The sequence below is a fragment of the Saccostrea echinata genome, unplaced genomic scaffold, assembly GCF_033153115.1.
Source record: "Saccostrea echinata isolate AGI-Se365-2 ecotype Australia unplaced genomic scaffold, CSIRO_AGI_Sech_v1 ptg000051l, whole genome shotgun sequence".
NCBI lineage: Eukaryota > Metazoa > Mollusca > Bivalvia > Ostreida > Ostreidae > Saccostrea > Saccostrea echinata.
This window is the reverse complement of record NW_026889800.1, coordinates 8613759-8637500: the sequence shown is the minus strand read 5'-3', so window position 1 is coordinate 8637500 and position 23742 is coordinate 8613759. Positions and strand designations below refer to the sequence as shown.

Sequence of the window (23742 nt, the reverse complement as noted above, 5' to 3'; positions counted from 1 at the left end):
AAGGGGGGTCAGTGTTTTACATAGGAATTAAAAAAATCTTTAAAAATCTTTTTCTCAAGAACAGCAAAGCCTTGTTAAGTCATATTGATATGGAAGCATTCTCAGATAGTGTAGATTTAACTTTGTTCGAATCATGACCCCCAGGGTTAGGGTGGGGCCACAATGGGGGATCAACATTTTAACAAGGGAATATATAGGAAAAAAATCTTTAAAAATCTTCTGCTCAAGAGCAGCAAAGCCATTTGTTATATTGTTATGGAAGCATCCTCAGGTAGTTCAATATCCAAGCCCCCCCCCCTCCCCTTTTTAAACTTTTCAATACTGAAGTGATTTGTGCTTTTTCCTAACCAATGTGCTCAGGTGAGCGATGTGGCCCATGGGCCTCTTGTTTAGAAATTGTTAGTACGTACATGGATATGATATTGTCAATTAGAATGTCAAGCATCTTTTTAATATCAACTATAGAGTATTTGTATGCACAAACAGTTTGTTTTTAGCGATATAATTTTTTAATGACCAATGCCAAGGTAGGTAAATTTACGAATTCTATTTATTGAAAAAAAAACTGTCTATGATGTCAAAAGGCCAGGACTTTAATTTATTGTGGTTGTATAATGTGTTAAAAATGGTTGTATAATGTGTTTAAAATGGTACATTTTGGTGTTATTGATTTTGGTAATTTTTTTTATTTCAAATCTTTTTAAAAAAAATTAAGCATCCACATCTGATTTACACCACTTTTCGAATATATTACAGTAGAGTATTCCTGAAGTTTTTCCTTCACTGCTGTTAATATTTTAGTAAGGAGTTAAGAAAGAGGCTTGGTATAGCATAAACTGGAACACACTATGTATCTTTGTTTGTAAGGATTTTTATGAAGTTTAGCAATATAGGTATGATAATTCAAAATCATTTTGATTATTGGAAATATTTTAAAAAATTAAAACTGACATATGATTTTGATGATTTCTCCTTAAAAGAACTATGGTATAGGTTGGATTACCACTTGCAGAATCAAATCCTAGTTCGTCTAAAAAACAAATAATGATCGAGTCTTACAAACAAAGAACAAATTTGTCACCTGCTTTGTCAGCTGGGACAAGTACATACTGATCCCATATCTATCTTTTTTTTTCTTTTCTGAATGGAAATACAAATTGTCGACATAAATCTTCCTCATGATTAACTTCCGATTTGGTAATATGCAAAACTGATGATTTTTTTTTTTTTTTTTTTTTTTTTTTTTTTTTTTTTTTTGTGATACATTTACAGCATTTTTAGACGTGACGCCGTCTAGTAGTTTACTGCCAGTCGAGGTCTCAGGGCGCAGTGCGCTTAGAACAACAATATAGAGACCAGAAATTTCTATGGTCAAAAGATACACACGCTAAATCAAACAAATTAAAGTAATATGAAGATCTTTCTACACAAATTAAATATAATGGTAAAGCATTTTGAAACTGTTTATCTATTACTCGGATGAATAATATTATAATAGTGTCAATGTTTGTTTACTTCCGATAATACCAAATTCATTTAGACCTAGTTTATTTTGGACAATACCGTAAGCTTTCCCAACTGTTAATTTAAATCAATGAATTTGATATTTTATTAATAAGGTTAACTTTTTTTCAATTTTGTTTAATTCTAAATTTCAGATTTCTTTAAAGTTAGCATGAAATCCCTGTAAATACATTCGTAGTTTGTAAAATCATTATAAGCGTTATAAGTAAATGGCATTTGAGCATGGTGGCTAATAAACCTTTTGTGCAAATTTACATGGGTTAGGTAAAAAATTATGTTTTATCATTTTTTGATACAAGAAGGCCAGGATAATAAGAAAATTACATTAATCAAACATAAGAGCTAGCCTAGAACCATCTCTACTCTTGACGACAAACGAATTATCTTCCAAGTACTGATAAACAATTAATTCTGTATTTTAGGTTTTAAACCAACCCATGATTGCTTACAATATTCCAAATACAGTATTTTAGGGCTTTTTTTAAATTACTATCTTTAGGTATGAGTTGTAGGCACACTTGCGATAAAAGATTATTGGAGCTTTGAACGGAGCAACAAATTTGATTATCTAAGTTTGTAGTATCAGTTAAGGGCAAACTTGAAGTCCATAGGGATAAAACGCTGACGCAATATGTAACAACCATAAAATGTACAGTATACATGTAATACCGTACCCTGAAAATAGAGAATTCACGACTTGCGGCTCAATAAAGAAATCCTGCCGACAAAGTAATGTCAAGATGATGCTACCTGCATGTTTATTGTGGTCAAAATGAAATTATGCTTTGCCTAAGTGCTTGAGTGTCTCTGAATAATTCAATGCAAGTCTTTAGTAAGTTGTGATAAACAACATTTTTAAAACATTAAAAATTGTTTTCTATATAAATCTATACTTAAAAGTCAAGCATTTCAAATGTTTTTCCTGAGCAGTCCAAAATAAATAAATAAAATCAAAGTGAAACCGCCAAGGGAGATATTGGACCTGTTGATGAAACATTGAACGTCTGTACGTCACATTGTAGGCGGAATAATGTTTTTTTTTCAATTATCGCAAAAAGAAAGCCAGCGCAAGATATGTCAAAAGAAAAAGTAAAATACTAAATAAAACATTAACTGTGTTCTTAAACAAAATGCGTTTTGTCGACCCCTCGGACCAAACTGGTTGCCATTTGCCTAACAGCCTCAGGCAAACAGTTTGGTTCTTGGGTCCGAAAAAAACGTATGTTGCCCTCGAATCCAGTTGATAAATGTTTAATGTCATACTTCTAAGACTTTTTTTCTGTATAAATCTACACTAAACGTCTTACATTTCAAATCCTTTTTTTTTTTTTTTTTGAGCAATCAAAAAGATATTAGACTTGTCGATGAGACATTGGACCGCCCAGAGGTAGTTATTTCACACTATAGCGGAATCTGCTAAATCGTATTTGTATTTGTTAACAAAGTTTACATGCAAGCTTAAGGTGAAGCCAGCTCAAACTATGCTATTATGAACAGTAAAAAGTATATTGACTGGCTTCTTAGGCATTTGGACCAAATCAAACTGTTTGTTAGACCAAAAGAAAATAGACTGGTATGTGGTTTGAGGGGTCGGCGGCAAAATTTGGTCCTCGAAACCCAGTCATTTAATGCATAGTGTTCTTTAAAATGTAGGATTAGCTACTTTATAGTTTAACCAAAAACAAAATATAATAATTGCTTTCCTATAAAAAAAGAAATATCATGACAGCCAAGTGGTGCTGCTTATATAAAACAATGATAGAATAACTTTAGTCATCAATCAAAGAAAGATAAATAATTGCATGACAATTAAATATAAGAGATTGATTTCTACCTATCAACAATGCGTACAATAATTATTTTAGACGACAAATTCGTGGACTTGGGACCAAGTCATTCATTAGTAGATCACTGAAGTCAGTATTTTTGCACATTAGCACCACTTTTCCGTATCTATATATTATCTCAAGATGCGAAGGACAACAAGCTAGTTATACAAAGTCTAAGCACCACTTCTTCCTTCCCGTAAACTATCGCAAGATATAAGCAGCAAATAAATATTCAACGTGTCCATCTCCTTAAATCTGCTACCTCTATCTGTATTTGACATTTTTAAGATAAGCATTTAAATCTATCTTTTTTGGAAGATAATATTTGTCTATAAATGATCAGCAAAGGACGGTATACTGAAATAAAGGGCTGAATTATGGGTGAACAAAAGCACAAAGTGATTTTTTTGCTCTGGATGTTTATAGTAAAAGTAAGTAAAAAGTAATCCATTACCTCTTAACAAGCAACAATTTTAAATTATCTAAATGTATTTCATTTCGTTTTCATTTTTCTGTAATGCGATTTCTGAGGCATTCTTTAAAAGCTTGTATTAGGCCTACAATTTTGAATTCTTCGACGATCCCCACAAAGAAATAATGCAGTATAAATATACTTTGACTTCAGAAGAATAATTAATTATTTGGAAAGAATGATGAAATGTGAAATTCAGATCAGTTCCCTTAAGCATGCATATGGCTCCTTCAACAGTGGTTTCATGTGTAACACTTCGAACTTCGAACTTATCTTCATTTATTCTGTTTAAGTGTCTCAACTTCTTTTGCTTGCAGATAAAAGTGCGCTCTATCAAATTTTGCATTAATGTAATTATGCCTGTTATTCTTCCCTTCACAGTTAAAAAAAAGCGTACAATCACTCTTAGTAACACGTATTCATTACAACCATTTAAATTTTGTTAAAATCTTTTTTCTTAACTATTTCCAGCATTAGTCGAATAAATCTTTCTCGTAGCATTCACGCACAATGTAATGTTCACCAAAAACAATTTTATCAACATATTTATTTTAATTAACAATTCTTTTACACAATTTGACAATGTGTTTCTTACAATGAAAGGTCTGTTACAGACTCGGTAGCGACCGACCTTAGTCGAGATAACAGGAAAAAATTGAAAACCAATCTTTCTGCACTCTGAAGTGAAGGTTGCAAGTCTTTCAAATGAGACCTGAAAATTGAGTCCCATGTCATGGTAGAGGTTCGTCCGATAAAGATCCCTCACTGCTCTTTGGCCCTGAGAGCCGAGTAAATGGAAGGCCTTAATTTGAAGCCCTTCGATCATTGGAACATCGTGAAGTTGCTATATAAGGGGGAAATAGGAACGTTAACGTTAAGCAACATACAATCAATTAAAAAGTATTAAAAAATAAACACAGAAACTCAATATAAAAAACAATCAAAAATAATTCAGTCCCTTGTGGATTGATTGCCAGAAGATTTCCAAAAGGAAATGAATTGTGATTTGACAAAAGTAACAAAACAAGCTCATTATTGATTAACTACATGTATGCAACTGGCTTCGGGGCCTTTGATGAGCTAACTTTTGAATTCAGTATCACATTTCCAATTTCAACTCCCTTGTGAAAGTGAGACTGAGAAAATATCGATTTCTTAAATGAAACAAAAATTTTATACGGTATTTTGTATGAAATTAAGCAAATTCGATATTAAGTGTAAATTAATTTTACAAGAAAGGGGAGATTTGATTTAGAGATTTCTGAACGAGCTATGTATAAATATGTACATACAAAACATTTCACGACGTACTTAATTTAGCGGAAGATACCTTCCGCGAAATACAATACATAAAATACAACGCCAAAAGCAAAACGTAAATATAATTTGGCCCCTAATTCTACAAATGAAATTTATTAATTTGATTCCAAAGATTTAATACTCTTTCTTTCAATATCATTAACGAATACATAAAACAGTATCAAGTAAAAGTTCATAACTATACATAGTTATGAAAAATTATTTTAAACAAATGCAAATATTCTTTTAATCTTTATACGTTTTTTTTCCCTAAAGGTGGCATTTGCAAAGACAACTTTCTTCATTCACATAGATGAAGCGAAGAGTACAGGTAATAAACTTCATGGAGGAAGCTGTTGTCAGGGTATTGTGGATAGCATTTGTACCAAGTTGTGTAAACCTGTACTCACCGTATATCTTATGTGAGTAGTCCTACTCTTTTGAGTTTCATAGTAAACCTTAAAGAAACGATCATACTTATGATGTATTTTTTCTTTGCTACAGAGGCACAAATCACTCTTGTTTATCACGCTTTACCACAACATTAAACATGAGACGACAGGATGTCATGTATGGTTCAAAACTTGGCAATTCAACAAATCCGCATTATTTAGAAGTATTTTCATGGGTATATTTATTTCAAGCAAACTCTTTTTCTGTGAAATTTGAAAAAAAAAAAGAATTTACTCCCTTAAGTTTTTTCTCAGAATTTTATTAATATTGCAATACAGAATAAATATCTGGACAGGATACGTGTTGAAGTACGAGATTCACAACACTCCTCCTCACCACTCATCTACCAGACAGAGTTCTCTGACTACAATCTTCAAATAGGAAACAACATACTTTCACAACATTGGCGACAAAAGAAATTGACAGCTAATTATTTCTCGGATAAAAATTCTTTTTTGTAAGTTGTTCTTTATTCATACCAACTAAATAAACGACCCTTACAATCACACATTAACTTAAAACACCTTTTACCTTTAATAAAAATGGCAAAGCAGTTAATGAACATATTACTCTTATTTCAGTATCCAGATAACGTACAAGGCCTACTGTAGTGAGGGTTACTATGGATCAAACTGTACAGAACATTGTCCTGGTAATCCACAGAAGTGTGTCGTCAACGGTCATACGTACTGTAAAATGGGTAAGATTGTTATTTTAATTTTAATTCGAAGCAATGATTAAGTTCCAGTATAATAGAAATGTCATGATTAGCATCTCGAATTACATAAATTATCATCATTAATCACGTTTAGGAAATGAGAGACAAATGAGCATCGTTTATATAAAAAAATATCCAAGAATTTTTTCTTGACCTATTGTTTTATGAACAAATTAACTTGAGATAAATAAGGTTTTTATAGTGTTGATATTTGGAACTTATGAGATGAAAAATTTTAAGCAAAACCGCTTCATATAATTATTTTGGATATTTGCACAACTGATATAAAAAAACATTTCAGATGTTACATGCTTAGTAAGGGATTTAGTGGTGTTAATTTTCTTGTAAACTTGGTATATTTTATTTTCAATTAAAATGTTTAGTTGAAATCATTCATACATGATTCTCAAAAATATATATCTGTGACTTCAAATAGGCCACGGGCGGGGGGGGGGGGGGGGGGGGGGGCTGAGATAGGGATACTGCAAGACAAGACGAATTACGAGCAACTTCCACATATAAGTTTTAAATTTAATTGTCTGCATAAAACTAAGCTTGTAAAAGTATCAAAGCAATAATAAAAATGTGATCATTATTACGCCCATTACTTCTAACGATTATTTTTATCTGTCCAAACGTTAACCATGAAAACATCGACCTCATAGTTCATACCCTCTTTATTGCTGAAGACTGTATAAAGCATGCTAGAATAACGTAAATGATGACATTCCTTTTGAAAGTGACTTTATGTTTCTGTTATGTTTCTTTTAGTATTCCCATACTTGATAACATTTATAGGGTTTGAAGGAAATTAAAATGTAAGTAAATGAAAACAGAAAATAAGCAATTAACATGTAGCAAAAACTGAATGGGTTTTAAATTCATAAGCTCCCTGGTTTTTCATCTCTTTTTTTCCATAAAACGCCGCCATAATCCTTTTTCGCCTTTTTTCTCCTTTTGGCTTGAATACATATGAAAGCTTACCTATGTATTTCTGAATTTTCCATTCTTTTGATATTGCTCCTCCAAATTTACATCGCATTTGTTTAACCCTTTCTCTACCGGTACATTTTACGTGATTTTGGAGACCTTTTGACAGAGCATTATCAAATTATTTCTAACCTTTTAATCCAAGGAGAAAGCTAGGCATAATGCATACCATTTTGTAGGGAATTTCTTAGAGATGATATTTCATGACTATTCAGATACCCACCGACTGACCTTATTAGTAGAAATGGAGGTCAAATGTCAAATAAGTGCAAAATTTTATGGAATTTTTCGATACTTTTTAATCTTCAAGCTAAAAATTAACAATGATGTATGTTGAAATAGGAAATTTGGAATATACTCACAAAAGAGCATTATACTGTGCTTCATGAATTACATAAACTTTTTTTTCAATTCTGCATATAATGACTTTAAAGGGGTTGCTTAGCAACGGAGTATTTTTCAATTTTCGGGCAGTAATTTTCGTTTTTTGCTCATCCTAGATACATTCATGCATTCCAGCACATTTTAAAGTCAGATATGAGGTCATAAAATTAAAAGGAATATACAGCAGATAAATTGTCTTAAAGTTTGACCTCATTAACACTATTTTTAGGAGGTCAAAGGTCAAATTAGTGCAAAAATTTCATCAACTTTTTTTCAACGCTTTTCAATATTCTTGCTAAAATTTTACACAATGGATGCTGAAATAGAAAATTCTGAATATACTCTGAAGAAATCATCAGAACTGCAATATCCATACACCATTTCATTTCAAATATTTGTTAAATGACCTTTAAGTGGTTGCTTAGCAACAACATTTTTTTTTATTTTTTGGCTGTATACATTGTATGTTTGTTATTGCTCATTCTAGACACTTTTTGTGAATTCCATGATACTATAAGTAAGATATGGGCCAAAATAATGTAAAGAACATTATTGAATTAAGTATTGACCTTGACACTTCTGTTCTTAGGGGGGGTCAAGGTCATATCAGTACAGAATTCTGCCTTAAATTGCAAGTATATATCAATTTTGAAATGCTGCAATCACTACGGATATATCATCTAATAGATGACGTAAACAAATTGTGAACAACAAAATCCTGAGAGAAATTTATAAAAATGAATTAATCTTTTTTATTTTGCATATCTTGGTTGCCATTCCATAAATCCATCTAAAATTTGTGAACTGAAATAAAATTTGTAAGATGTGATTGCATATAATTCAACGTTAATGACACACATATTAAAATAATATGGTAAAAAAAAGAATTATCATAAATTTCCAATTTTTAACAGATTTCCTGTCTTTACTGAGTTACTTGTTAAAACAATTTTTTCATTTGATAAGCATGAAGAAACCTCACAAGATGGACAATGGATGGAACTTGGAATCTCTTTTTCAAATGAGTGGCTTTTGCATTACAATTCTTTCATTCATCTTATTTATGTGACATGCATTTGTTCATTTTTGCAAGCAAAGGATTCTGGTTTGCTATTCTTCTCACAAACCCTTAGCCTATCATGCTATCAAAAATCAGGATTGTTTAAGTCACCTGATCTTGAATCACAGCTTGCATCATTCATAGAAATAAAGAGCATTTATAAAACGTGAAGTATCTGAAAAATAATTAACAAGCAGACATGTTTATTTGTTAGTAAGTTTGCAAGTCTTTATCTGCAATATAGGTTCCAGATTACATTATGTGCACATAATCTTCACGTTGGATGATATGCCATAGCAATTTCAAGAATGGAATGTTATCTTAATATGAATCATTGTTTACAAGGGTTTTTATTACTGAGACTAGAGAGTCAAGAAATATCCTGAATGAAGATATCGTCATTTACTATAGAACTTGCTGATTGGTCAAATGATGTCAATAAACTCTAACCACAACTTGTGAAAATAATCCTGACTTTTGATAGCAAGATAGACCATGGGTTTGTGAGAAGAACAGCAAATCCCTTCGCTTGTGAAGACGACATTCACTAGCCATGTTTGATGAGAAACATTTGATTTGGTCTTTCAAGGCAATAATAAATTGACAATGCAAGTAATTAAAAATCAGGTTGTCAAAAATTTGAAGTACAATTTACAAACAGGGTTTCTTGTGTTCTAATTTAAAAAAAAAAATCACAACCATAATATCAAGTAAATTAAAAAATAAACAGTACTTTCCACTAGTGCAACTTTGTTCCAATTTATGATGCATATTTACGTGCAAATTAAATTGACAGACCCACAGGTCCTATACATTTCATGAAAAATGTGGCTAATAAGGTTTTTAAATTTTTTTCTCACTCCAAAAGAAAAAAAAATGACAAAAAGGTCTGGCTGAACAGTGATGTAAAAATTACATAACAGTAACTACAACATGTATATAATCTTTCTGCTAAACAAAAACAAATCCATGTTCTTGATGCCATTAAAAATACCCTATGCTTCATTGATTTTTTCCCCGACTTTAAATTTAACAAGAAAAAATAAACTAATTGATTTCATTACAAGGTTTTTCTGGTAACAGTGCTTAAGGGGTACAATAAAGACTTGACATGTCTTCTTGGAGGAAAAAAATATTAATAGATTGCATTGGCAATATCTAATGCAAAACTGTTTAGTCAATAAGTTGAAAAAGTTATGTTTTTATACAAATATACAAATCCAGAAATATTGCAAGCTGAATTCCAAATCAGACTGATTTAATATTCCACAAAATGTTGAAGACCAGAGCACTTTTATTTTGTGGCCACCATTCTTTCATCAACTGTCATTTCTCTGAAAGACTGGAGGAATTTCTTTGAGTTGTCTAAGACATGATCATTTTCTGTCAAGTACATGTACATGTAATCAGCTACTATCCTGTAAAAGATTTAAATATTTTGAAAAAGATTATGTGAATTTACATATATAAAATTAGAATGCGACAATTAATACATTGATGTAATTTTCCTTTTAAAATTAAAAGTATATTTATGTGATTCATGTAGTTAAATGATTTGGTTAAGTCAATGTATCAGGACTGAAAAATCATCAACCTAGTAATAAACCATCATGGTTGAATTATTGAACTAAAAGAAATAGCATACCTGGCTGTCAGGGTTGTTAAGAGAAAGGACACAATGGACTGAAAACTGTTACTTCAGGGCAAAATTCCTGGGGCAAGGCTGTTCATGAACATGGGAGTGTTGATATATAGCCATCCGGTGAATATAGTTTGACCACCCATGTATACATGTACATGAGTGAAAAATTGAGAAAATGGAAATTCTAACCACATACTTTACTAAATTGAAAATACCACAGCAGTCTAGACTGCTTGTTCCCTTTCTGGGCATAAATTCGAATAAATATTGTGTGTTTAAATAGTGTGTTTAAATGTATAATCGTGAATCATAAATATCATGTGCATCACACACTTTTTTCAAAATATAAATCAAATTCTTATAAACTTGTGTGAATGCAATATCAAGAGAATGCAATTAAAATTTCACTTTATTTAGAATTTTTAGAGATACAGACACTTTCACTACCAAAACAAAAATTTACCTGTTCGTTGGTCATTATAAGCACCTGTGTCCCCACATAATGATCTTTCTAGTGCATGGTGGGGTTAGCAATTGGGTCTTCACAGATGAAAGTACTGAAGCATATGGTGCCAGTACTCTAAAAATTCAATGTGATAGTGTATGTACACACATACTGACAACAACTCTCCATTATTATGTCAACTTGATTTTACTTTGAAAGGTACTTAAGGGTGGTCGTCAAAAGTATACACTTCAAAAGCAACACAAAATTGGCTGAACTAGTTTCAATCTACGAGATTCAAACACTGAAACAGGGTAACGCCTAGATCACAGGAATCAGCAGTTTTAACCATAAAACAATGTAAACACTAACCATTGAGCTTCGCGAGTGAGCTCGCTACGCTCGCGAAGCTCACTGGTTAGTGTTTACTTTGTTTTATGGATAAAACTGCTGACTCCTGTGCCTAGATACATGAAGACCTAGTACATGTGTACATTTTGTTTTCATTTGAACGTGAATTAATCCGTTTTAAAGACAGTTTTAACTCTTCAGTCAATACTTACTCACCTCTAATACCAAAGGAAAAACCGTATTATTTGATGCATTGATGTGATGTTCTTCGTTGTAAAATAATCATGAAAACATCATCATGTTGTTGTTGTTTACTGCTGCAGCGGAAACACGTGGTAATCTCAATTCGTATCAACTCTTACAGTGATGAGTCGTGTAAATGCGAGTTTTTGTGCTTGTTTCAAAGTTGTTAAATTTCGTGTCAGTATACATGGTATATATCTAATTAAATTTCATATTAAGAAAATATATGACATACAGCAATATTAAATCTGATTTTTTTTTTCGACGTAAAGACGTTTAGGGAATGTACATTTCGTATCAACATTATTGTACTATAGATAAATAAATTCATTATATTAAAAAATTAAACTTCACAAAAGGTAGAAAGATAGTATATATGTTTTTCAAAACAATTATTTTGTATTAAGCATTTATTTCATTAAAAGTATATATTAAAATAGTACTTATTATGTTATAAAACAATATTTTGTTCCGAGTAAGACGCAACAGAATCGACCTCGACGTTAAATATTGATTATCCGCGATTTTTCTATAAAAATTATGCAAAGGTCACAAATTCAAACTATCGTTATTAAGAAAATACTGAGAGTAAAAAGATCAGTAAAGGCTCGTTAAAAAGGAAATTTTCTCTACTTTTACCAGCTTTATTTTGTTTTCCTTATTTCAATTCAGAAATACACGTAAACATGAGCTTTGTTTAAATATTACGATTAAAAACGAGAAAAAGCACATAAGTGCAAGAAAATTCTTGTTTTTACAAAATATTTTAAAGTAATAACAATAATTTTTACATATTTTAAAAGCAGAGAAAATATGCTTTAAGAATATATCACACTTTCTTTATTATATTAATCAGGAAAAAAATGTCAATCGTCGGGAAAATCGTCAATTGCTTTGGAAAATTGAGCCATTTTCAAAATGTCATGTATGTCTTCAAAACGTGAAATCCATTTATTACCGACATTAAGACATAAATTTTCTACATAGTTTTAAAGTAGAGAAAATTTCCAAAAAGATGATATAGCTTATATACCTTTATGCTTTCATAAAATAAATACAGAGATCTTATTTTCGCGAAGTCGTGTTTTAACGCACCACCGGTCAAATTGACCTGTGTGGAAGTGAAGGGGTTAATCTGGTCAGATATTGCATATAATAATATTCCTTCGCACACCTCCTCATTATTTGTTTTATTTGTTCAGTTGGAATATTGTGAGTATTTTATGGAGGCATTTTATTTGGCATGTCTAATTTTTGCGTGATTTTGTTTCTCACCTTTCAGGGCTCATAACCTTCAACTCCAATACTAGTAACATTCGTCTTGAGATCCTTTTACCTGGATATGCACAATTGCCCACTTCTATTGGACATTCTAGTCTGTCTTTGCATTTATCTTCAATTTTGTCTTGTTAACATTTATATTTCCCTATTTGTCTGCAATATTGAGCTTGGTCATCTGTTTTGCTTTAAATATTCCTAAGTCGCTGGGTTAATTCAGCGATGTCATCTGCAAAGTCATGGTCTACCAGTGACTATTGGTATGTTTATTGGTGATTTTTCATAAACCAATTTATGCACAAAGCAGTTGTGATAGGAGACATCCCTGTTGCACTGTTGATTGGATTGGGTAACTGTCTGTCAGTTATGGGCCTGTTTTGTTCCTGATGGAAATGATCTTGTTTGGGATACCATAATACATGAAGAGCTTGCATGAAGCAGGACGGAGTATGCTGTCAAATGCTTTGGTAGTCACTTACGTAGGCATACAGGGTGGTGTTACTGATCTAAAATTTGCTTCCAAGAATATCTAGTCAGCAAAAATACTTTCCTTCTTAGAATCCAGCTTTTACTTTAAGAAAATATTGGTTTACCATCAAGGTCATTCTCTTTCAGATTTCTCATCTAAGAATTTTCCTGGATTTGACAACAGTATACTTCTTCTCCATCTCTCCATCTATTCATGATAATCAAGTCACCTTTCTTGACTCGCTTTACTGCCAGACCGAACTTCCAAATAATTGGCACTGTTCTATCTGCGAAGTATTGGTAAAATACAGGATATAAATAAGAAGTTTGAATGTGAATATTTCTATCAGCATTCGCTATTTGTTCATGTATTTGATCGATTCCTAGAGCTTTCACATTTTTAAAAGAAATGTCTCTTTTACTTCGACTGTTGGTATGTTCATTTCATTTTTTTAATCTTGCTTTTGCAGTGGTATATCTGTGCTTCTGAATCATCAACTCAGAGTGTTTGAGATTTGGTAAAGGGCCCTTGTTTAAATATCAGCTTGACAATAGAGCAGGCGTGTGGTTATGTCCTATGTCAGTCCTTCTCAATATAATGCTCTTTTGTATTGCAAAGAGGTATCTTCACTTTATCCATAAAATGGCCATCTCCATATACAAATAAACTGACTAAGTCCAAAAGTCCTATTTCAAACATCAATATAAAGTAAAGACCTAGTGTTTTCATTTCCAATAAAAAAAAATTCCTTGTGGGTCCAGGTATTTAAAGACAAGCTTTTTTGAAATTATTGAATTTTGAAGAAAATATGTATATTTGAGCACCTTCAACAAAGAAAAAACAAAGAAGAGTCTACCCCGCCATCCAAAAAATAAAACATGGATTATAATTTTCTGAAACACTACTTTAATTACATGATTAAAAATATTAGATCAGAGCTTGATGTCTATGCAAAATATTGAAACACAGCCTACGTTTTAGGCATTTTTTGAAGAATTTTCTAGGATTTGAGGAAGATGACGCTATTCATGACGTCATAGTACATGAACTAGCGAGAAAATTAGGTCCTATCTATGTATAATTATGTACAATATATTAAAACCTAATCATGGTTAAATGATTATTTTGCTGCATCCTACAGTAATATCAAAAATTATTTCAAATTTACTAGCGTAAAATTATTTGGAATAATGCAGAAAAATTCCTATAATAGCAATTTTTTTTTTAAAGATTTTCTTATATATATGATATCTTTTACACCACTCTTGTGACTTTGACATAAGATTTTCAACATTTTGGCTTCTTTATTGCACACGATATCTGTGGTTGATCAATTTGGTTCTACTCTCCTCTTTCTTTCTGCTCTCCAATTTAAACAAAACTGTTTTTTTGTCACTTTATATGGATTGAATATGCATGGAGATAAATGGGTTGAAAAATCTTTGTCTAAAGTGAAATTTAATCCATAGTTATAGTGTGTACTGGTCCCCGCATACAAAACAGTTAACAACATTGTCTTTGTTTGTAAGGCTCATTATTTGAATTGTATTTTAAAGGAACTAGGATTTAATTCTGCAAGTGGTAATTTAAGGAAGAGATTGCAAGGGTCCGTGAAAAAAATCCGCTCTACGAATTTTTCTCATTTTTATACATAATTTGCCTTACTTTATGGTATAATAATCTGTAAATGTCAACCATGATCATCATGGTTATAAGGATGATATGGTTGCCATGGTAACAATAGTTTTCCAATATTTTGATATTTATATGATGAAATTTTATGTATGCCATACAGATATCAAAATTGAAACAAAACAAGCTTTCAGAGAATTTGTCTCCCCCGTTTAGGGAAAAAAGAAGAGCATGCACAGTTCTGGGGGAAGGGGGTCGGAACCCCTCCCCCCCCCCCCGGATTTGTAGAATTATTAAATGTATACATGTATATTGAAGCAAATAAAAAATGTCAATATGGATATAAAGATTTGATTGCTTATTCTTTAAAATGTGTATAGAATATTCTTTTTATATAGAATATTTTTCACGGTAGCTCAGTCGGTAGAGCGCTCGCTCCGTGATCGGGAGGTCGTGAGTTCGAATCTCGACCGCGACTGACCTAAGTCGATAAAAAATTAGTAGCAACTGTTCCTTCGCCATGCGCTCGGCACTTTGAAGTGAAAGTTGCGGGTCATTCGGATGAGACCTTAAAAACCGAGGTCCCGTGTCACGGCAGGCGTTGGCACGATAAAGATCTATCACTGCTCAATAGCCGTAAGTGCCGAGTAAAGGTCAAAATTTGAAGCATTTCACCGGTATATGTAGATAGAACGTTCTATCGTCGTTAAAATGACATTGTCCTACGGACCCGGTTTAACGATAGATTTCGTTCCGTGTATTGGCAATGTTGCAAAATAAACACGGGCGATATCTCGAACTCTGTGCATTTTCTATGAACAATCCAGAGAGTTCCGAAAGCCAACATGCCGTTAAATTTGAAGTGAGTAAAAAACGTTGAGAAAATGAGTTGAATTTTCGTATTTATGTGGATTATTTTTTAGGTTAAAAGGCATATACATGTACAATCTCAAAAAGGTTTGTTATGGTTAATTTGGTAGTTATTTTCAGTGCAACTCCCTTTGTATTCTTCAAAATCATTTCGGAGTGGATCCACTCCGATTTGCTACATTGCAAGTATATGGTACGTATTCTAACTGTGGTGAGGGCTTGTCCCTCACCACAGTAAGATTATTCTAACTACGGTATATGGTGACGTCTCTATATGAGTGAAAAATTCTCGAATGGGACGTAAAACAACATACAATCAATCAATCAATATCACGCTGTAATGATGATTTTATCAGTTTGTACACACCAGACGTCATAACTATTTTCATTTCACATGTTGAATACTATCATTTAGTTAATAAAAAAAAAGGGGGGAATCGTCCGGGATTTGAACCCGGGTCGCTCGCTTGCTAAGCCAGCATCATACCCCTAGACCACGGAGGCACTTGACTAGATATCAGATTAAATGCAAACAGTAGGTCACATACAATGTTTATATTTACGTTCGATATTGTCAAAATTTTACACAATACATGTTGTCTAATTTATCCTTTACTAAACAGTTCTAATAGATGTAATTAGAATATAAAGTCCGCCGACAACCTGTATTATACGTAATAACTCTCCACATGCCCTTGTGCTAAAAATAGTACCAAGCGACTTTTAATACAATTAAAAAAAAACGGGGCGGTACACTTTGAGAGGGGCGGGAGAGGCCATAGGGAGTTATGGTATGAAATTTCATTGCAAAAGCTCAAAAGCTTCTTGAGATATCGCACGGAAACGAAAGTGTTACACAAAGACGGAATTTATAAACTTGAACTTTGACCTTTTGACATCAAAATCAATAGGGGTCTTCCATAGGCCAAAGGGAGTTGTTGTGTAAAATTTCATTGAAAAAGCTCAAATAATTCGCGAGATACAGCGCGGAAACGAAAGTGTTAAAACAGACCGAATTTATAAATTTATGACCTTGACCTTTGACCTTTTGACCTCAAAATCAATAGGATTCTTCTAAGGCCATAGGGAGTTGGTATGCAAAATTTCATTGCGAAAGCTCAAAGGGTTCTTGAGATATCGCACGGAAACGAAAGTGATACAGACAGACAGAAATATAGACGGACGGACGGACGGACAGACAGACCCAAATTAATATCCCCCACTTTCAGTGAAAGCGGGGGACAATTAATAATTTATACCACATATCAAATAATATGCTTTATATTCACTGAAAATAGAAATTGTATAGGAAACTTTTGATAGATGTAGTAATGCCATTGTCGCTTTGGGGAGTAGTCATTGTAAATTTACAGTAATATTTTCATTTCAAGAGCAGTTTTAGACGTCTTGACAAAAAAAACTACCCGATGAATTTTGAAATTCCAAAAATTAATATATTTTGTACTAATTATTATAAGTGACTTATGGTTAAAATATGAAGTACGGTCATCACATTTATTTTGATGCTACGTACATTTCAATACCCCCTTCCTAAAATATTAAAAGATTTGAAAATTTTTCATATGATGGTTTGTTGCTGAACCCTAAATTTGCATAATATGTTAAAATACTATAAAATCAATATGTATAGAATGCAAATTACATTTTTCTGCGAATATTACGGTTGTTGCTTATTTTATATGTAGAGCAGAATGATTAAAGTATCATGTTCACATTCACAAAAAAAGCACATTTTTTTCATTTTCCCATTTCCAAACATTCATTAATTCCGTTATTATATCAATACAAATATATATATTCTAAACCAGTGCACAGAGGTCCAAGGGATAAATTGTTCATACTCTGAACACTCATCCAGGTCTCTGCACTGTGAACTGAAATATTGTAGGGGGGGGGGGGGAGGGGGGGTGTTAGACATTGATTGAACACATTGAATAAACAGGGATTAATTCACAGAACTTGTACCTGCAATAAAGATATATGCATCCTATTATTTAACTTGGCAAATTATAGTGGTTTGCTTTTTAATATTTACACTTGCAAATATTTTTCCTTCAGATTCTTTGCAAGTTAGAAAACAGTTCATTTTCTCACGGACTAGGTACATGGATGAGCAAGAATTTCTCCACTGTGAGGTCATAATGCCACACTTGACGTCAAAATTATAGTGCAAACAGTTTTGTTTCAAAAATTTTCGTTGAATGACTTTTATAAATTTCTGTCGCTTTATGCTCACGTGGTTTGTGAAATATGCCTGCGTGAAGTGTGTTTGTTCATGTCCTCGTCAATTTTTAAAAATTAACTTCATTTTTCAAATATATTCCCTGAGCATGATGAGTTGAAATGTTTTTTTTAATGTATATGCCAAAAATGATTGTCCCTCTCTGGTATACCTCTGTAGTACCTCGATTGTCAGAGTTTCCTCTCTTTATTTAGAGAAAATTAATACTTTGTCATTCTTACACGTGTATTTTTTGCTATATTTGTGAAAACTTGCCCCCCAAAAAACTTTTTTTCCGTCAAAGAAGTGTGTTGAGTTTCAATTTTTGACCAAATACAACGCATAAATCATTTTACAACAAATGTTTACGCAATATATACACCGATGATTCAATGTTTGCATGATCGATGTAAGTGTTGAGAATGCTAGAAAAGATCTTAGAGAGGAAAACTATTTATTTCCTCTGCAATATTTAAAAAAATATTCATGTCCAGCATGCAATTTGCAATTTCTGAACATTTTGCAATTTCAAACTGGTCTATTACACGTATATATCAAATTCACATTGGTTCATCTGTTCATCCATATTCATTATAATCATTGAGATGCATAATCACGCCGTCCGAAGCTTCTAGGAAAAGAATATCTATACTCATAGATGTAGATCCTATTGTAAAGAAATTAATCTCAAATAAAATCCTAATATTTTAATTAAAACTAGAGGACATAAAGATCCAGATATAAATTAATTTATTACAGAAATAGATTTCAATGTTCAGAACTATACGACAAAAGCTAGACGTGTCAAAACGAAAAACTCATGGATAAAAAAAATCTGCATCGACGCTCGCTATCACTCCGCAACATCACATCTTTATCTTATTCTTTCTCTTTTCATTTTGTCATGGGCACAATCATATTACTCTCCTTATTCCGGAAATGGTTACCGTGAATTTTCTTTTTTTAAACATCACATGAGTCGAGTTCTTAATTTTTAGCTCCCTTTCTAAAGAGGAATTTCTTCAAATCATATGTCAGTTTTAGATATTTTTGACATTTTCAACAATCAAAATGAATTTGAATAATCATACCTATACTGCATTCCAAAATTCCACAAAATTCTTACAAACAAAGATATGTAGCGTGTTCCAGTAAATGTTCTACCAAGCCTCTCTCTTTAATCAATACAAAAATATTTACAGTAGTGAAAGAGAAACTTAAGGAGTACTGTATAACAGTATATTCGAGAAATGGCGTAAATCAGAAGCGAATATTTAAAACCCCCAAGGAAATTTTAGAAAATTTGAAATCACAAAATTTTATAAATCAATTACATCAAAATATACGACTTTTCAACATTTTATACAATAATTCCCAATGAAAAATTAAAGTTCAGTCTTTTTGACATCATAGACAGTTGGATTTTCAATAAAAAATATATATACTTACCTTGTCATTGGTCAATTGCAAAACTATTTTGTTAAAAAACACTCTGATTGTACACACAAGTACTCTGAAGTTGATATTAAAAGGATGCTTTAGTTTCTGATTGACAATAGATTTTTTTTTAGATAAGGTCTTCCAACAACTTGTTGGAATTCCCATGGGTACTAATTGCACCCCTTTATAAGCAGACTTATTGTCCCCGCTTTCACTGAAAGTGGGGGATGTTAATTTGGGTCTGTCTGTCCGTCCGTCCCTCTGTATTTCTATCTGTCTTTAACACTTTCGTTTTCGCGCGATATCTTGAAAACCTTCTAAGCGTTTGCAATGAAATTTTGCATAACAACTCCCTATGGCTTAAAGAAGAACCCTATTGATTTTGAGGTCCAAAGGTCAAAAGTCAAGGTCATAAATTAATAATTTCTGTCTGTTTTGAACACTTTAGTTTCCTCAAGATATCTCGAGAATCCTTTGAGCTTTTGCAATGAAATTTTACATAATAACTCCTTGTGGCCTAAGGAAGACCTCTATTGATTTTGAGGTCAAAAGGTCAAAGTTCAAGGTTGTAAATTCATACATTCCGTCTGTGTGTAAAACTTTGGTTTCCGTGCGATATCTCAAGAAGCTTTTGAGCTTTTGCAATGAAATTTTACATCATAACTCCCTATGGCCTCTCTCGCCCCTCTCAAAGTGTTCCGCTCCGTTTTTTTTAAATTATTTATTGTATTAATTATAATATTGGCACTATTTTTAGCACAGGGGCATGTGGAGAATTATTACGTATAATACAGGTTGTCGGCGGGCTTTATATTCTTATTACATCTATTAGAACTGTTTAGTAAAGGCTAAATTAGACACCATGTATTATGTAAAATTTGACAATATCGAACGTAAATATAAACATTATATGTGACCTAATGTTTGCATTTAATTTGCCGTTTAATCAAGTGCCTCCGTAGTCTAGGGATATGACACTCGCTTAGCATGTGAGAGGTACGGGGTTCAAATCCCGGACGATCCATTTCTTATTTATTTTTTTTTTCTTTTGAATTTTTTTTTTTTTTTTTTGATTTAATAAATGATAGTATTCAGCAGGTGAAATGAAAAAGTTATGACTTCTGGCTTGTACAAACTCATTAAATCATTATTACAATGTGATAAATATTCTATATAAAAAGAATCTTCTACATGCATATACATATTAAAGAATAAGCATTCAAATCTTTATACCAATATTGGCATTTTTTATTTGCTTCAATATACATGTATATATTTAATAATTCTACAAATCCAGGGGGGTCCGACCCCATCCCACCCCCCGAACTGTGCATGCTCTTCTTTTTCCCCTAAGAGGGGGACACAAATTCTCTGAATTAGCTTGTTTTTATATTCATATGAAGCAGAATTTATTTAAAAACTTCTACACGAGAAGAAGAAAACACTTGTTGGGGCCTTCAACTCGACATTTTGATATATTGACGACGTAATATCAATTAACAGCTAGTTACTTCCGTTCATATGTCGACTCGATATATCCCAATGAGCTTGAAATAAAAGATACCACAGGGTCTGGTACTTCTGTTTCATATTTGGATATTTTACGAGAAAAAATATAAAAGATAACCTAATGACAATACATTATGATAAACGTGATATAATCTGTTATTACTTCTTTTTTTCTTTCATATGTTGTCTTATATTTGGGATTTTCACATAATTTAAATCGCTTCTTCTGTCCGGGTTTTATTGCTAAAATTTATATCGATTTTACAAAATATTGATTTAAAAGATATAGATTTAATTTGAGAATTAAAGATATCGATGTAGTTAGCTCGACACACAACTATAAAAATATATGCATAATAGTTAGATCGATACAAATATGCTAGTGTTTCTAGGGGAAAGGTTTGTATGTTTAATAGTTAAACGAATGAGACACCGAATTTTGACACCTAGGCTGACTAGACATTTTTTTTTAAAAAAATAAAGCATTTTATAGTTAGTCAGTTGAAAATTTCTTCTCCAAGTGAACACCCAAAGGGGATAACCATTGAAACTTCCTGTCCAATTACGACTCGAAGGATTTTGTCCAAAAAGTGCAAACAAGTTGTACATGTATATATAGTCATGTATAACAGATACAAAAGAAATGAAAATTAAACGACGGAAAAGTTGGCTGTGGGCGTGGGTGTGTTGTACATCCTTAAAAGTAACAATATTAAAAAGTGACACTGCTATGTACGTAATATTCTATGTTTTATCACCCAATGGTTAACATAGGATCTGCCATACGGACGTTAGTTTTTATTTATCGACAATACTATATTGATATGATTAAATATCTTGTTCTAGTCACTATCTTAAAAATTGACATTTCTTTATATCGATAACACTTAGGGCAATAAAATCAATCAAATAAAAGAAGGTGTACTAAATTATCAAAATCAATTCCAAACATGTTCAAAAATACAAAGTTATACATACTATATATGTTAATAAGACAATAAAATATAAGACAATGTTCAAATTATAACACAACAATTGTATTGACCTTTACGCTTGCCTTCCGTATCAACCTCTTATTATCTCGATATAACGAGTTATTGATCTCGTTATAACGAGTTAGTATTTCATTAGTATCTCATTATAACGAGTTAGTTATCTCGGTATAACGAGATAATTTTCCCATTATAATGAGTTAGTATTTCGTTATAACGAGTTAGTATCTCTTTATAATGAGTGAGGTTTCTTGTTATAACAAATTAGTATTTAGTTATAACGAGTTAGTATTTCGTTATAACAGTTAGTTATCTCATTAGAACGAGTTAGTATCTCGTAAAATGAGTTAGTATCTCGTCATAATTAATTAGGTATCTTGTTATAACAAAATAATTTAATTTTAGTTGTAACACGTCATTTCACAATGAGTTACGTCAAAAACGTATTACTCTGCTTTACGTTACTTTTAAAATATGCTCAATTTGAAGCCATTTTTGGTGGAAGAATTGTCTTATTGTCTACAATGAAATTAAATTATAAGGAATGAAGCTTATCTTAACCTATGTTATACGATATAACATAACTTGGGACAGTTTACACTTTTTTGTAAATCTTTTCGCGTTTTATAAAGCGTAAACTGCCCCAAGTTATGTTATATCGTATAATATAGGTTAAGATAAGCTTCATTCCTTAATTAGTATCTCGTTATTACGATTTAGTGTCTCGTTATAACGAGTTAGTATCTCATTAAAATGAGTTAATTATCTCGTTAGAACGAATTTTTTTTTTTTTTTTTTTTTTAAGATTTTCTGATATTAAATAGCAATATAGAATAAAATGGCTGTAGTTTTTAATGTCATTGAATTTTTATAAATAATTATCAGTCGAAATAAACTTGAACAATTGATAAATGATTGAAAATTTAATTTGCACTGGGGTTTAATCATAATTAAGTTTTATCATGTTTATTATGTTTACTTTGCAATTTTTATTTAAAAAAGAGAATGATGATTTTTTTTTTTTTTTTTTGGGTACATAAAGAAATTAGGCCTATAAATTTTTTACTAGACTTGCAGACATTTTATTTCTTATAATAAGAATGATAAATTTATATTTGCCCTTGGGACAATGTAACTGCTCATATCCTCCCATTTCGTTTTCAAAACTGTTTTCTGTAGAAAATATTTTATACTAAATACACATGGTACAAAGTTCATGAGCCGTTACTAAATTCGAAGTGATTTGATGGTTTTATTTGAAGACGACACTAACTTTGATTTGCCATTTTGAGGTATAGCACAACAACACAAGGCGGTCAATAGGTTCCCAATATTTATACATTTATTCAATCTTTTCAATAACAAATGCTACAAAAATGCCAAAATAAAATAAAATAAAATAAAAAACATTTTCTTAAAACCTAGTTCCATAAAATATTTATCATGCACACTTCAAACAAATTTCATGGACTCGCTTCTGTCTTATATCAACTCTTTAGATCAATTTTTATCTTGAAATACGAAAGACCTATCTCTTTATTACAAGATACTAACTAGTTATAATGAGATAATTAACTCGTTATAACAATATATACTTACTCGTTAAAACGATAGAACTAAGTTGTTATAACGGGATACTAACTCGTTATAACGAAGTACTTTTTCGTTATAAGGAAGTAACTAACTCGTTATAAGGAAATAGCTAACTCGTTATAACGAGATACTAACTCGTTATAACGAGATACTAACTAGTCATAACGAGAAAATTATCTCGTTATAACGTGTTTTTAATTTGTTTATCTCATACATGTAGTGGATACCATCCATAAGATAGACCTATGCTCTATCCATATATATATATATATATATATATATATATATATATATATATATATATATA

General features: G+C 31.6%; 1 protein-coding gene across 1 annotated transcript in view; it reads left to right on the top strand.

Annotated features, from left to right (window-relative positions):
• The first annotated feature begins 3013 nt into the window (after window positions 1–3013).
• LOC133203549 (neurogenic locus protein delta-like) overlaps window positions 3014–23742 on the top strand; it is a 44321-nt gene continuing 23592 nt past the window's right edge. Inside the window, exons 1-5 of the mRNA XM_061339320.1 lie at window positions 3014–3097; window positions 5401–5546; window positions 5629–5752; window positions 5856–6034; window positions 6159–6277. Of these exons, the coding sequence (XP_061195304.1) occupies window positions 3014–3097; window positions 5401–5546; window positions 5629–5752; window positions 5856–6034; window positions 6159–6277 (652 nt within the window). The remainder of the gene's footprint in view (window positions 3098–5400; window positions 5547–5628; window positions 5753–5855; window positions 6035–6158; window positions 6278–23742) is intronic.